Source organism: Callionymus lyra, chromosome 16, assembly GCF_982586985.1.
Source record: "Callionymus lyra chromosome 16, fCalLyr1.hap1.1, whole genome shotgun sequence".
Taxonomy (NCBI): Eukaryota; Metazoa; Chordata; class Actinopteri; order Syngnathiformes; family Callionymidae; genus Callionymus; species Callionymus lyra.
In genome coordinates this window covers 24,712,401-24,727,345 of record NC_141833.1, presented here as the reverse complement: position 1 = coordinate 24,727,345, position 14,945 = coordinate 24,712,401, and the positions used below count along the sequence as shown (strand labels likewise).

At 39.4% G+C, this 14,945-nt stretch overlaps 1 protein-coding gene across 3 annotated transcripts in view; it reads left to right on the top strand.

Moving 5' to 3' along the window:
- adgrl2b.1 (adhesion G protein-coupled receptor L2b, tandem duplicate 1) overlaps positions 1 to 13,823 on the top strand; it is a gene marked incomplete at its 3' end in the record, with an annotated part of 112,935 nt that extends 99,112 nt beyond the window's left edge. For all 3 annotated transcript variants that reach the window (XM_087810408.1, XM_087810409.1, XM_087810407.1), the window contains 4 exon segments: positions 5,514 to 5,605; positions 9,673 to 9,841; positions 10,505 to 10,633; positions 13,727 to 13,823. In XM_087810408.1, coding sequence (XP_087666534.1) covers positions 5,514 to 5,605; positions 9,673 to 9,841; positions 10,505 to 10,633; positions 13,727 to 13,823 — 487 coding nt within the window.
- Positions 13,824 to 14,945: the final 1,122 nt, after the last annotated feature.

Sequence of the window (14,945 nt, the reverse complement as noted above, 5' to 3'; positions counted from 1 at the left end):
CTACTGTTTCATACACACACTACTGTTTCATACACACACACTACTGTTTCATACACACACACTACTGTTTCATACACACACTACTGTTTCATACACACACTACTGTTTCATACACACACTACTGTTTCATACACACACTACTGTTTCATACACACACACTACTGTTTCATACACACACTACTGTTTCATACACACACTACTGTTTCATACACACACACTACTGTTTCATACACACACTACTGTTTCATACACACACACTACTGTTTCATACACACACTACTGTTTCATACACACACTACTGTTTCATACACACACTACTGTTTCATACACACACTACTGTTTCATACACACACTACTGTTTCATACACACACACTACTGTTTCATACACACACTACTGTTTCATACACACACTACTGTTTCATACACACACTACTGTTTCATACACACACTACTGTTTCATACACACACTACTGTTTCATACACACACTACTGTTTCATACACACACACTACTGTTTCATATACACACTACTGTTTCATACACACACTACTGTTTCATACACACACTACTGTTTCATACACACACACTAGTGTTTCATACACACACTACTGTTTCATACACACACTACTGTTTCATACACACACTACTGTTTCATACACACACTAGTGTTTCATACACACACTACTGTTTCATACACACACTACTGTTTCATACACACACTACTGTTTCATACACACACTACTGTTTCATACACACACTACTGTTTCATACACACACACTACTGTTTCATATACACACTACTGTTTCATACACACACTACTGTTTCATACACACACTACTGTTTCATACACACACACTAGTGTTTCATACACACACTACTGTTTCATACACACACTACTGTTTCATACACACACTACTGTTTCATACACACACTACTGTTTCATACACACACTAGTGTTTCATACACACACTACTGTTTCATACACACACTACTGTTTCATACACACACACTACTGTTTCATACACACACTACTGTTTCATACACACACACTAGTGTTTCATACACACACTACTGTTTCATACACACACTACTGTTTCATACACACACTACTGTTTCATACACACACTACTGTTTCATACACACACTAGTGTTTCATACACACACTACTGTTTCATACACACACTACTGTTTCATACACACACACTACTGTTTCATACACACACTACTGTTTCATACACACACTACTGTTTCATACACACACTACTGTTTCATACACACACTAGTGTTTCTTTGGATGTGTTGGTAGAAATAAACTGATACAGTTCGACTGACGAGATCAATAATGAAGTTTATTAATATTTTGATGAAAACCAGCAGGATTTTAATTGTCAAAAAGTTATTTATGAAAGAATGAAGTTTAACGGGTTTCATATTTAAGTTAAAAGAAAATGTACCAAGTCTTGATTCAAATTCTAGTCCTTATTACTAGTTTTCATTACCAGTATTCATTACTAGTATTAGTTACTAGTATTAATTACTAGTATTCATTTCTAATATTAATTTCTAATATTCATTACTAATATTCGTTACTAGTATTCATTTTTAATATTCATTACTAGTATTCATAACTAATATGTTTTACTAGTATTCATTACTAATATTCATTACTAGTATTAATTTCTAATATTCATTAATAGTATTCATTACTAATATTCATTACTAGTATTCATTACTAATATTCATTACTAGTATTCATTACTAATATGTTTTACTAGTACTCATTACTAATATGTTTTAGTAGTATTCATTACTAGTATTCATTACTAGTATTCACTACCAGTATTCATTACTAGTATTCATTACTAGTATTCATTACTAGTATTCATTACCAGTATTCATTACTAGTATTCATTACTAATATTTATTACTAGTATTCATTTCTAATATATATTACTAGTATTAATAACTAGTATTTATTACTAGTATTCATTTTTAATATTCATTACTAGTATTCATTACTAATATGTTTTACTAGTACTCATTACTAATATGTTTTAGTAGTATTCATTACTAGTATTCATTACTAGTATTCACTACCAGTATTCATTACTAGTATTCATTACTAGTATTCATTACTAGTATTCATTACCAGTATTCATTACTAGTATTCATTACTAGTATTCATTACTAGTATTCATTACCAGTATTCATTACTAGTATTCATTACTAATATTTATTTAGTATTCATTTCTAATATATATTACTAGTATTCATAACTAGTATTTATTACTAGTATTCATTTCTAGTATTCATTACTAGTATTCATTTCTAATATGCATTACTAGTATTCATTACTAATATGTTTTACTAGTATTCATATTCATTATTATATATATATATATATTCTCAAAGTTATGATACAATAAGGATCCTAATGCATAAGATATACTAATAAATATTTCTATAAAGTTTTTGATTAAGGATTCTTGTGAGTATTTACTGCTCCTCAAACATATTTAAGTGGTTTAATATATTATATTTATAGAAAACTTGCTCTTGTAATTGTAAGCTTTAAAAAAGTATATAAAATACATTAAATAGACCTCCTCCTCCCCCCCTCAAGAATGACTGATGGGCGAGGAGGTAAAGATGGCCGACAGTTCAGCCAATCACAGCGCAGCAAGAATCCATCTTCAGCTCTGAATATTTCATGAGTGACTGAAACAAAAATAGTCTCGAGTCTCGAGTCTTATGTCGAGTCTGATCCTCTGATGTCACTGAAGTTCATCTCAAACCATCTAGTCCTTCTTCTCCTCCTCTCACCCCACCTCCTCTCATCCCTCCTTCCTCTCCTCCTCTCATCCCTCCTTCCTCTCCTCCTCTCATCCTCTCCTCCTCTCCTCCTCTCGTCCCTCCTTCCTCTCCTCCTCTCCTCCTTTCCTCCTCTCGTCCCTCCTTCCTCTCCTCCTTTCCTCCTCTCCTCCTCTCCTCTCCTCCTCTCATCCTCTTCTCCTCTCCTCTCATACTCTCCTCCTCTCCTCCTCTCGTCCCTCCTTCCTCTCCTCCTCTCCTCTACTCATCCCTCTTTCCTCTCCTCCTCTCCTCCACTCATCCCTCCTTCCTCTCCTCCACTCCTCCTCTCGTCCCTCCTTCCTCTCCTCCACTCATCTCTCCTTCCTCTCCTCCACTCATCCCTCCTTCCTCTCCTCCACTCTTCCCTCCTTCCTCTCCTCCACTCATCTCTCCTTCCTCTCCTCCACTCGTCCCTCCTTCCTCTCCTCCTCTCGTCCCTCCTTCCTCTCCTCCTCTCCTCCACTCGTCCCTCCTTCCTCTCCCCTGATGTCACTCCTGATGTCACTCCTGTTGTCACTCCTGTTGTCACTCCTGATGTCACTCCTGATGTCACTCCTGTTGTCACTCCTGATGTCACTCCTGATGTCACTCCTGATGTCACTCCTGATGTCACTCCTAGTGTCACTCCTGATGTCACTCCTGTTGTCACTCCTGATGTCACTCCTGTTGTCACTCCTGATGTCACTCCTGATGTCACTCCTGTTGTCACTCCTGATGTCACTCCTGATGTCACTCCTGATGTCACTCCTGATGTCACTCCTGTTGTCACTCCTGATGTCACTCCTGTTGTCACTCCTGATGTCACTCCTGATGTCACTCCTGTTGTCACTCCTAATGTCACTCCTGATGTCACTCCTGTTGTCACTCCTGATGTCACTCCTGATGTCACTCCTGTTGTCACTCCTGATGTCACTCCTGATGTCACTCCTGTTGTCACTCCTAATGTCACTCCTGATGTCACTCCTAATGTCACTCCTGATGTCACTCCTGATGTCACTCCTGTTGTCACTCCTAATGTCACTCCTGATGTCACTCCTGTTGTCACTCCTAATGTCACTCCTGATGTCACTCCTGACGTCACTCCTGTTGTCACTCCTGATGTCACTCCTGATGTCACTCCTGATGTCACTCCTGATGTCACTCCTGATGTCACTCCTGATGTCACTCCTGTTGTCACTCCTGATGTCACTCCTGATGTCACTCCTGATGTCACTCCTGACGTCACTCCTGATGTCACTCCTGACGTCACTCCTGATGTCACTCCTGTTGTCACTCCTGATGTCACTCCTGATGTCACTCCTGACGTCACTCCTGATGTCACTCCTGTTGTCACTCCTGATGTCACTCCTGATGTCACTCCTGATGTCACTCCTGACGTCACTCCTGACGTCACTCCTGTTGTCACTCCTGATGTCACTCCTGATGTCACTCCTGATGTCACTCCTGACGTCACTCCTGACGTCACTCCTGACGTCACTCCTGTTGTCACTCCTGATGTCACTCCTGATGTCACTCCTGTTGTCACTCCTGTTGTCACTCCTGATGTCACTCCTGATGTCACTCCTGTTGTCACTCCTGATGTCACTCCTGATGTCACTCCTGTTGTCACTCCTGATGTCACTCCTGTTGTCACTCCTGATGTCACTCCTGATGTCACTCCTGTTGTCACTCCTGATGTCACTCCTCACGTCACTCCTGATGTCACTCCTGACGTCACTCCTGATGTCACTCCTGTTGTCACTCCTGATGTCACTCCTGTTGTCACTCCTGATGTCACTCCTGTTGTCACTCCTGATGTCACTCCTGTTGTCACTCCTGTTGTCACTCCTGATGTCACTCCTGATGTCACTCCTGATGTCACTCCTGATGTCACTCCTGATGTCACTCCTGACGTCACTCCTGACGTCACTCCTGACGTCACTCCTGTTGTCACTCCTGATGTCACTCCTGATGTCACTCCTGATGTCACTCCTGACGTCACTCCTGACGTCACTCCTGACGTCACTCCTGTTGTCACTCCTGATGTCACTCCTGTTGTCACTCCTGTTGTCACTCCTGATGTCACTCCTGATGTCACTCCTGTTGTCACTCCTGATGTCACTCCTGTTGTCACTCCTGTTGTCACTCCTGACGTCACTCCTGATGTCACTCCTGATGTCACTCCTGTTGTCACTCCTGTTGTCACTCCTGATGTCACTCCTGATGTCACTCCTGTTGTCACTCCTGATGTCACTCCTGATGTCACTCCTGTTGTCACTCCTGATGTCACTCCTGTTGTCACTCCTGATGTCACTCCTGATGTCACTCCTGTTGTCACTCCTGATGTCACTCCTCACGTCACTCCTGATGTCACTCCTGACGTCACTCCTGATGTCACTCCTGTTGTCACTCCTGATGTCACTCCTGTTGTCACTCCTGATGTCACTCCTGTTGTCACTCCTGATGTCACTCCTGTTGTCACTCCTGTTGTCACTCCTGATGTCACTCCTGATGTCACTCCTGATGTCACTCCTGTTGTCACTCCTGATGTCACTCCTGATGTCACTCCTGTTGTCACTCCTGTTGTCACTCCTGTTGTCACTCCTGATGTCACTCCTGATGTCACTCCTGATGTCACTCCTGATGTCACTCCTGACGTCACTCCTGTGTGTTCTGACAGGTCAACGTCTGCTTCCTGCTGCTGACCATGTACAAGATGATGAAACACTCGACCTCCATGAAACCAGATTCCTCCAGACTGGGTGGGATCAGGTGAGACGTCACTCTAAGATTGACCTCTGACCTGTGTGTGTGTCAGTGTGAGAGTGTGTGTGTGTGTGCGTAAATGTGTTTCAGTGTGTGTGAGAGAGTGTGTGTGATAGTGTGAATAGGTGTGTGTAAGAGATGAAGATCTCGACACAAACACACACATGTGTAGAGAAGGTTTAACAAAGACACACACACACACAGAAACACACACACAGACACACACACACACACACACACATACACACAGACACACACACACACACACACTCGTTTACACATAATCAACAAACAGAAATATTTTTAGTTCCATTTATTTATATGTCAATAACACAACATTTATTTACAATATATTTATTTTACAAGTTTATAACTGTTTGTCTCTGGTTGTAAAGACACACACAGGAACATAAGTTGTGTAGTTAAAAGTTAAATGGTAACCATGGTAACATCCAAACAAAAGCAGGATCATGTTCTGATGGATCTTCGTCTTCATGCGTCTGTTGTTTCTTCAGAGACTCGTCTGTGTTTCTTAGACTCGAGGCTCCTTTAGATCTTCTTGCTCCTGACTTTAGAGACACTTAGAGACGTTTGCTCGTCTTCTGCGGTTACACTGATAGTTACTAATCCTTCACTATTGATCCTTCACTATTGATCCTTCACTGTTGATCCTTCACTATTGATCCTTCACTATTGATCCTTCACTATTGATCCTTCACTGTTGATCGTTCACTATTGATCCTTCACTGTTGATCGTTCACTATTGATCCTTCACTATTGATCCTTCACTGTTGATCGTTCACTATTGATCCTTCACTATTGATCCTTCACTATTGATCCTTCACTATTGATCCTTCACTATTGATCCTTCACTATTGATCGTTCACTATTGATCGTTCACTATTGATCCTTCACTATTGATCCTTCACTATTGATTGTTTACTATTGATCGTTCACTGATAATTACTAATCGTTCACTACTGATCGTTCACTATTGAATGTTCACTGGTAATCGTTCACTATTGATCGTTCACTATTAATCGTTCACTATTCATTGTTCACTATTAATCGTTCACTATTGATCGTTCACTGATAATCGTTCACTATTGATCGTTCACTATTAATCGTTCACTATTAACCGTTCACTGTTGATCGTTCACTATTAATCGTTCACTATTCATTGTTCACTATTGAATGTTCACTGGTAATCGTTCACTATTGATCGTTCACTATTAATCGTTCACTTTTGATCGTTCACTATTGATCGTTCACTATTAATCGTTCACTATTGATCGTTCACTGATAATTACTAATCGTTCACTACTAATCGTTCACTATTGAATGTTCACTGGTAATCGTTCACTATTGATCGTTCACTATTAATCGTTCACTTTTGATCGTTCACTATTGATCGTTCACTATTAATCGTTCACTATTGATCGTTCACTGATAATTACTAATCGTTCACTACTAATCGTTCGCTATTGAATGTTCACTGGTAATCGTTCACTATTGATCGTTCACTATTGAATGTTCACTATTCATTGTTCACTATTGAATGTTCACTGGTAATCGTTCACTATTGATCGTTCATTATTAATCGTTCCCTATTAATAGTTCCCTATTGATCGTTCACTGATAATCGTTCACTATTGATCGTTCAATATTGATCATTCACTATTAATCGTTCACTATTGATCGTTCACTATTAATCGTTCACTATTGATCGTTAACTATTAATCGTTCACTATTTATTGTTCACTATTGATCGTTCACTATTAATCGTTCACTATTGATCGTTCACTGATAATTACTAATCGTTCACTATTAATCGTTCACTGATAATCACTAATTGTTCACTATTGATCTTTCACTGATAATCACTAATCGTTCACTATTGATCTTTCACTGATAATCACTAATCGTTCACTATTGATCGTTCACTAATAATCGTTCACTATTGATCGTTCACTGATAATTACTAATCGTTCACTATTAATCGATCACTGTTGATCGTTCACTATTAATCGTTCACTATTGATCGTTCATTATTGATCGTTCCCTATTAATAGTTCCCTATTGATCATTCACTGATAATTACTAATCGTTCACTATTGATCGTTCACTGATAATCATTCACTATTGATCGTTCACTATTGATCGTTCACTATTAATCGTTCACTATTAACCGTTCACTGTTGATCGTTCACTATTAATCGTTCACTATTCATTGTTCACTATTGAATGTTCACTGGTAATCGTTCACTATTGATCGTTCACTATTAATCGTTCACTCTTAATCGTTCTCTATTGATCGTTCACTGATAATTACTAATCGTTCACTACTGATCGTTCACTATTGATCGTTCACTGATAATTACTAATCGTTCACTACTAATCGTTCACTATTGAATGTTCACTGGTAATCGTTCACTATTGATCGTTCACTGGTAATCGTTCACTATTGATCGTTCACTATTGATCGTTCACTATTAATCGTTCACTATTAATCGTTCACTATTGATCGTTTACTATTGATCGTTCACTATTGATCGTTTACTATTGATCGTTCACTATTGATCGTTTACTATTGATCGTTCACTATTGATCGTTCACTGATAATTACTAATCGTTCACTATTGATCGTTCACTATTAATCGTTCACTATTGATCGTTTACTATTGATCGTTCACTATTGATCGTTCACTGATAATTACTAATCGTTCACTATTGATCGTTCACTATTAATCGTTCACTATTGAATGTTCACTGGTAATCGTTCACTATTGATCGTTCACTATTGATCGTTCACTATTAATCGTTCACTATTGATCGTTCACTATTGATCGTTCACTGATAATTACTAATCGTTCACTATTGATCGTTCACTATTAATCGTTCACTATTGAATGTTCACTGGTAATCGTTCACTATTGATCGTTCACTATTGATCGTTCACTATTGATCGTTCACTATTAATCGTTCACTGGTAATCGTTCACTATTGATCGTTCACTGGTAATCGTTCACTATTGATCGTTCACTATTGATCGTTCACTATTAATCGTTCACTGGTAATCGTTCACTATTGATCGTTCACTGGTAATCGTTCACTATTGATCGTTCACTATTGATCGTTCACTATTAATCGTTCACTATTGAATGTTCACTGGTAATCGTTCACTATTGATCGTTCACTATTGATCGTTCACTATTAATCGTTCACTATTGATCGTTCACTATTGATCGTTCACTATTAATCGTTCACTATTGATCGTTCACTATTAATCGTTCACTATTAATCGTTCACTATTGATCGTTCACTATTGATCGTTCACTATTGATCGTTCACTATTAATCGTTCACTATTGATCGTTCACTATTGATCGTTCACTATTGATCGTTCACTATTAATCGTTCACTGGTAATCGTTCACTATTGATCGTTCACTGGTAATCGTTCACTATTGATCGTTCACTATTGATCGTTCACTATTAATCGTTCACTATTGAATGTTCACTGGTAATCGTTCACTATTGATCGTTCACTATTGATCGTTCACTATTAATCGTTCACTATTGATCGTTCACTATTGAATGTTCACTGGTAATCGTTCACTATTGATCGTTCACTCTTAATCGTTCACTATTGATCGTTCACTATTGAATGTTCACTGGTAATCGTTCACTATTGATCGTTCACTCTTAATCGTTCACTATTGATCGTTCACTGGTAATCGTTCACTATTGATCGTTCACTATTGATCGTTCACTATTGATCGTTCACTATTGATCGTTCACTATTGATCGTTCACTATTGATCGTTCACTCTTAATCGTTCACTATTGATCGTTCACTGGTAATCGTTCACTATTGATCGTTCACTATTGATCATTCACTATTAATCGTTCACTATTGATCGTTAACTCATAATTACTAATCGTTCACTATTAATCGTTCACTGATAATCACTAATCGTTCACTGATAATGACCAACGACAGGATCTGATCACGAGGAGACGTGAAGGTTCTCTTGTCTTCTTCATTCATCTGGTGTTTCTTCTGCTGGTCGTAGGTCGTGGGTCTTGGGATCCTTCGTCCTGCTCTGTCTTCTGGGCCTGACCTGGTCCTTCGGGTTGTTCTTCCTCAACGAGAGCTCGGTGCTGATGGCGTATCTGTTCGCCGTCTTCAACACACTGCAGGGGATCTTCATCTTCATCTTCCACTGCCTGCTGCAGAAGAAGGTTAGTGTCTGTGATGTTCTTTGTTCTTCGTTCTTCATTCTTCATTCTTCATGTCTCAAGAGCTTCTGCTCCCGTGAAATATAGAAACACATTCTTACACATACAAAGTAACACAACACACACGCAGCTGCATCCACTTGAATGTTGAACATAAACATCTACACACGTCTGTTGAGATGTAACTACAGTCAGTGTGTCTCACTCTCCTGACATGTAAACAGATGTGTGTCTGTCTGTGTGTCTGTGTGTGTCCGTGTGTGTGTGTGTGTGTGTGTGTGTGTCTGTGTGTCTGTGTGTGTCCGTGTGTGTGTGTCTGTGTGTGTCCGTGTGTTTGTCTGTGTGTGTGTGTCTGTCTGTGTATGTGTGTGTGTGTTTGTCCATGTGTCTGTGTGTGTTTCTGTGTATGTGTGTGTGTCCGTGTGTATGTGTGTGTGTGTGTGTGTATGTGTGTGTGTGTGTGTCTGTGTGTGTTTCTGTGTCCGTGTGTGTCCGTCAGTCCGTGTGTGTGTGTGTGTCCGTGTGTGTGTGTGTGTGTGTCCGTCCGTCCGTGTGCGTGCGTGTGTGTGTGTGTGTGTCCGTGTGCGTGTGTGTGTGTGTGTGTGTCCGTGTGCGTGTGTGTGTGTGTGTGTGTCACCGGCCTCTGATCATACTGGTCTCTCTCAGGTCCGTAAAGAATACAGCAAGTGCTTCCGTCAGTCGCAGTGTTGTGCGTCTCTGCCTCCTGAAGGATCTCATGGTTCAGCGAAGACCACAACGTCTCGCTCCACAGCTCGATACTCGTCCGCGACACAGGTACACAACCAGGTTTACACAGGTACACAACCAGGTTTACACAGGTACACAACCAGGTTTACACAGGTACACAACCAGGTTTACACAGGTACACAACCAGGTTTACACAGGTACACAACCAGGTTTACACAGGTACACAACCAGGTTTACACAGGTACACAACCAGGTTTACACAGGTACACAACCAGGTTTACACAGGTACACAACCAGGTTTACACAGGTACACAACCAGGTTTACACAGGTACACAGCCAGGTTTACACAGGTACACAACCAGGTTTACACAGGTACACAACCAGGTTTACACAGGTACACAACCAGGTTTACACAGGTACACAACCAGGTTTACACAGGTACACAACCAGGTTTCAAAGAGACATGAGATGACAACACACACACAAAGACGAAGAAGAGACGTGTGTAGACACACACACACAGACACAAAAACATGATTCTAGAAACATACAAACAAACACATGATTCTAGAAACACACAAACTAACACATGGTTCTAGAAACACACAAACAAACACATGATTCTAGAAACACACAAACTAACACATGGTTCTAGAAACACACAAACAAACACATGATTCTAGAAACACACACACTATCACATGATTGTAGAAACACACAAACAAACATGATTCTAGAAACACACAAACAAACACATGATTCTAGAAACACAAACAAACACATGATTCTAGAAACACACACACAAACAAACACATGATTCTAGAAACACACAAACAAACACATGATCCTAGAAACAAACACACAAACAAACACATGATTCTAGAAACACACACACAAACAAACACATGATTCTAGAAACAAACACAAACAAACACATGATTCTAGAAACACACAAACAAACACATGATTCTAGAAACACACAAACAAACACATGATTCTAGAAACACACAAACAAACACATGATTGTAGTAACACACAAACACATGATTGTAGAAACACACAAACAAACACATGATTGTAGAAACACACAAACAAACACATGATTGTAGAAACACACAAACAAACACATGATTCTAGAAACACACAAACAAACACATGATTGTAGAAACACACAAACAAACACATGATTGTAGAAACACACAAACAAACACATGATTGTAGAAACACACAAACAAACACATGATTGTAGAAACACACAAACAAACACATGATTGTAGAAACACACAAACAAACACATGATTGTAGAAACACACAAACAAACACATGATTGTAGAAACACACAAACAAACACATGATTCTAGAAACACACAAACAAACACATGATTCTAGAAACACACAAACAAACACATGATTCTAGAAACATACAAACAAACACATGATTCTAGAAACACACAAACTAACACATGGTTCTAGAAACACACAAACAAACACATGATTCTAGAAACACACACACTATCACATGATTGTAGAAACACACAAACAAACATGATTCTAGAAACACACAAACAAACACATGATTCTAGAAACACAAACAAACACATGATTCTAGAAACACACACACAAACAAACACATGATTCTAGAAACACACAAACAAACACATGATCCTAGAAACAAACACACAAACAAACACATGATTCTAGAAACACACACACAAACAAACACATGATTCTAGAAACAAACACACAAACAAACACATGATTCTAGAAACACACAAACAAACACATGATTCTAGAAACACACACACACAAACAAACACATGATTGTAGAAACACACAAACAAACACATGATTGTAGAAACACACAAACAAACACATGATTCTAGAAACACACAAACAAACACATGATTGTAGAAACACACAAACAAACACATGATTGTAGAAACACACAAACAAACACATGATTGTAGAAACACACAAACAAACACATGATTGTAGAAACACACAAACAAACACATGATTGTAGAAACACACAAACAAACACATGATTGTAGAAACACACACACAAACACATGATTGTAGAAACACACAAACAAACACATGATTGTAGAAACACACACACAAACACATGATTGTAGAAACACACAAACAAACACATGATTGTAGAAACACACAAACAAACACATGATTCTAGAAACACACAAACAAACACATGATTCTAGAAACACACAAACAAACACATGATTGTAGAAACACACAAACAAACACATGATTGTAGAAACACACAAACAAACACATGATTGTAGAAACACACAAACAAACACATGATTGTAGAAACACACAAACAAACACATGATTGTAGAAACACACAAACAAACACATGATTGTAGAAACACACAAACAAACACATGATTGTAGAAACACACAAACAAACACATGATTCTAGAAACACAAACAAACACATGATTCTAGAAACACACAAACAAACACATGATTCTAGAAACACACAAACAAACACATGATTGTAGAAACACACAAACAAACACATGATTGTAGAAACACACAAACAAACACATGATTCTAGAAACAGACACACAAACACATGATTGTAGAAACACACAAACAAACACATGATTGTAGAAACACACAAACAAACACATGATTGTAGAAACACACAAACAAACACATGATTGTAGAAACACACAAACAAACACATGATTGTAGAAACACACAAACAAACACATGATTCTAGAAACACAAACAAACACATGATTCTAGAAACACACAAACAAACACATGATTCTAGAAACACACAAACAAACACATGATTGTAGAAACACACAAACAAACACATGATTGTAGAAACACACAAACAAACACATGATTGTAGAAACACACAAACAAACACATGATTGTAGAAACACACAAACAAACACATGATTGTAGAAACACACAAACAAACACATGATTCTAGAAACACACAAACAAACACATGATTGTAGAAACACACAAACAAACACATGATTGTAGAAACACACAAACAAACACATGATTGTAGAAACACACACACAAACACATATATTTTGAAGGTCATTGTGTGATTGTTGATCTAAAACAGTCTCACAGACTAAAGACTTGTTAGATCAACTTGTCCTGAGACTCATGATGATCCTTGTCTTCAGAGCCGCATCAGGAGGATGTGGAACGACACGGTGAGGAAACAGTCGGAGTCGTCGTTCATCTCCGGAGACATTAACAGCAGCTCCACACTCAACCAGGGTGAGTCTCTTCAGTGGTTCCTCCAGTCTTTGAGTCTTTTCAGTGGATCCATGAGTCTTTTCAGTGGATCCTTGAGTCTTTTCAGTGGATCCTCCAGTCTTTGAGTCTCTTCAGTGGATCCTCCAGTCTTTGAGTCTCTTCAGTGGATCCTCCAGTCTTTGAGTCTCTTCAGTGGTTCCTCCAGTCTTTGAGTCTTTTCAGTGGATCCTCCAGTCTTTGAGTCTCTTCAGTGGTTCCTCCAGTCTTTGAGTCTCTTCAGTGGTTCCTCCAGTCTTTGAGTCTTTTCAGTGGTTCCTCCAGTCTTTGAGTCTCTTCAGTGGTTCCTCCAGTCTTTGAGTCTCTTCAGTGGTTCCTCCAGTCTTTGAGTCTTTTCAGTGGTTCCTCCAGTCGTTGAGTCTTTTCAGTGGTTCCTCCAGTCTTTGAGTCTCTTCAGTGGATCCTCCAGTCTTTGAGTCTCTTCAGTGGATCCTCCAGTCTTTGAGTCTCTTCAGTGGTTCCTCCAGTCTTTGAGTCTCTTCAGTGGATCCTCCAGTCTTTGAGTCTCTTCAGTGGTTCCTCCAGTCTTTGAGTCTCTTCAGTGGATCCTCCAGTCTTTGAGTCTCTTCAGTGGATCCTCCAGTCTTTGAGTCTCTTCAGTGGATCCTCCAGTCTTTTCAGTGGATCCACCAGTCTTTGAGTCTCTTCAGTGGATCCTCCAGTCTTTGAGTCTCTTCAGTGGATCCTCCAGTCTTTTCAGTGGATCCTCCAGTCTTTGAGTCTCTTCAGTGGATCCTCCAGTCTTTTCAGTGGTTCCTCCAGTCTTAGAGTCTCTTCAGTGGATCCTCCAGTCTTTTCAGTGGATCCTCGAGTCTTTGAGTCTCTTCAGTGGATCCTCGAGTCTCTTCAGTGGATCCTCGAGTCTTTGAGTCTCTTCAGTGGATCCTCGAGTCTCTTCAGTGGATCCTCGAGTCTTTGAGTCTCTTCAGTGGATCCTCGAGTCTCTTCAGTGGATCCTCGAGTCTTTGAGTCTCTTCAGTGGATCCTCGAGTCTTTGAGTCTCTTCAGTGGATCCTCGAGTCTCTTCAGTGGATCCTCGAGTCTTTGAGTCTCTTCAGTGGATCCTCGAGTCTTTGAGTCTCTACA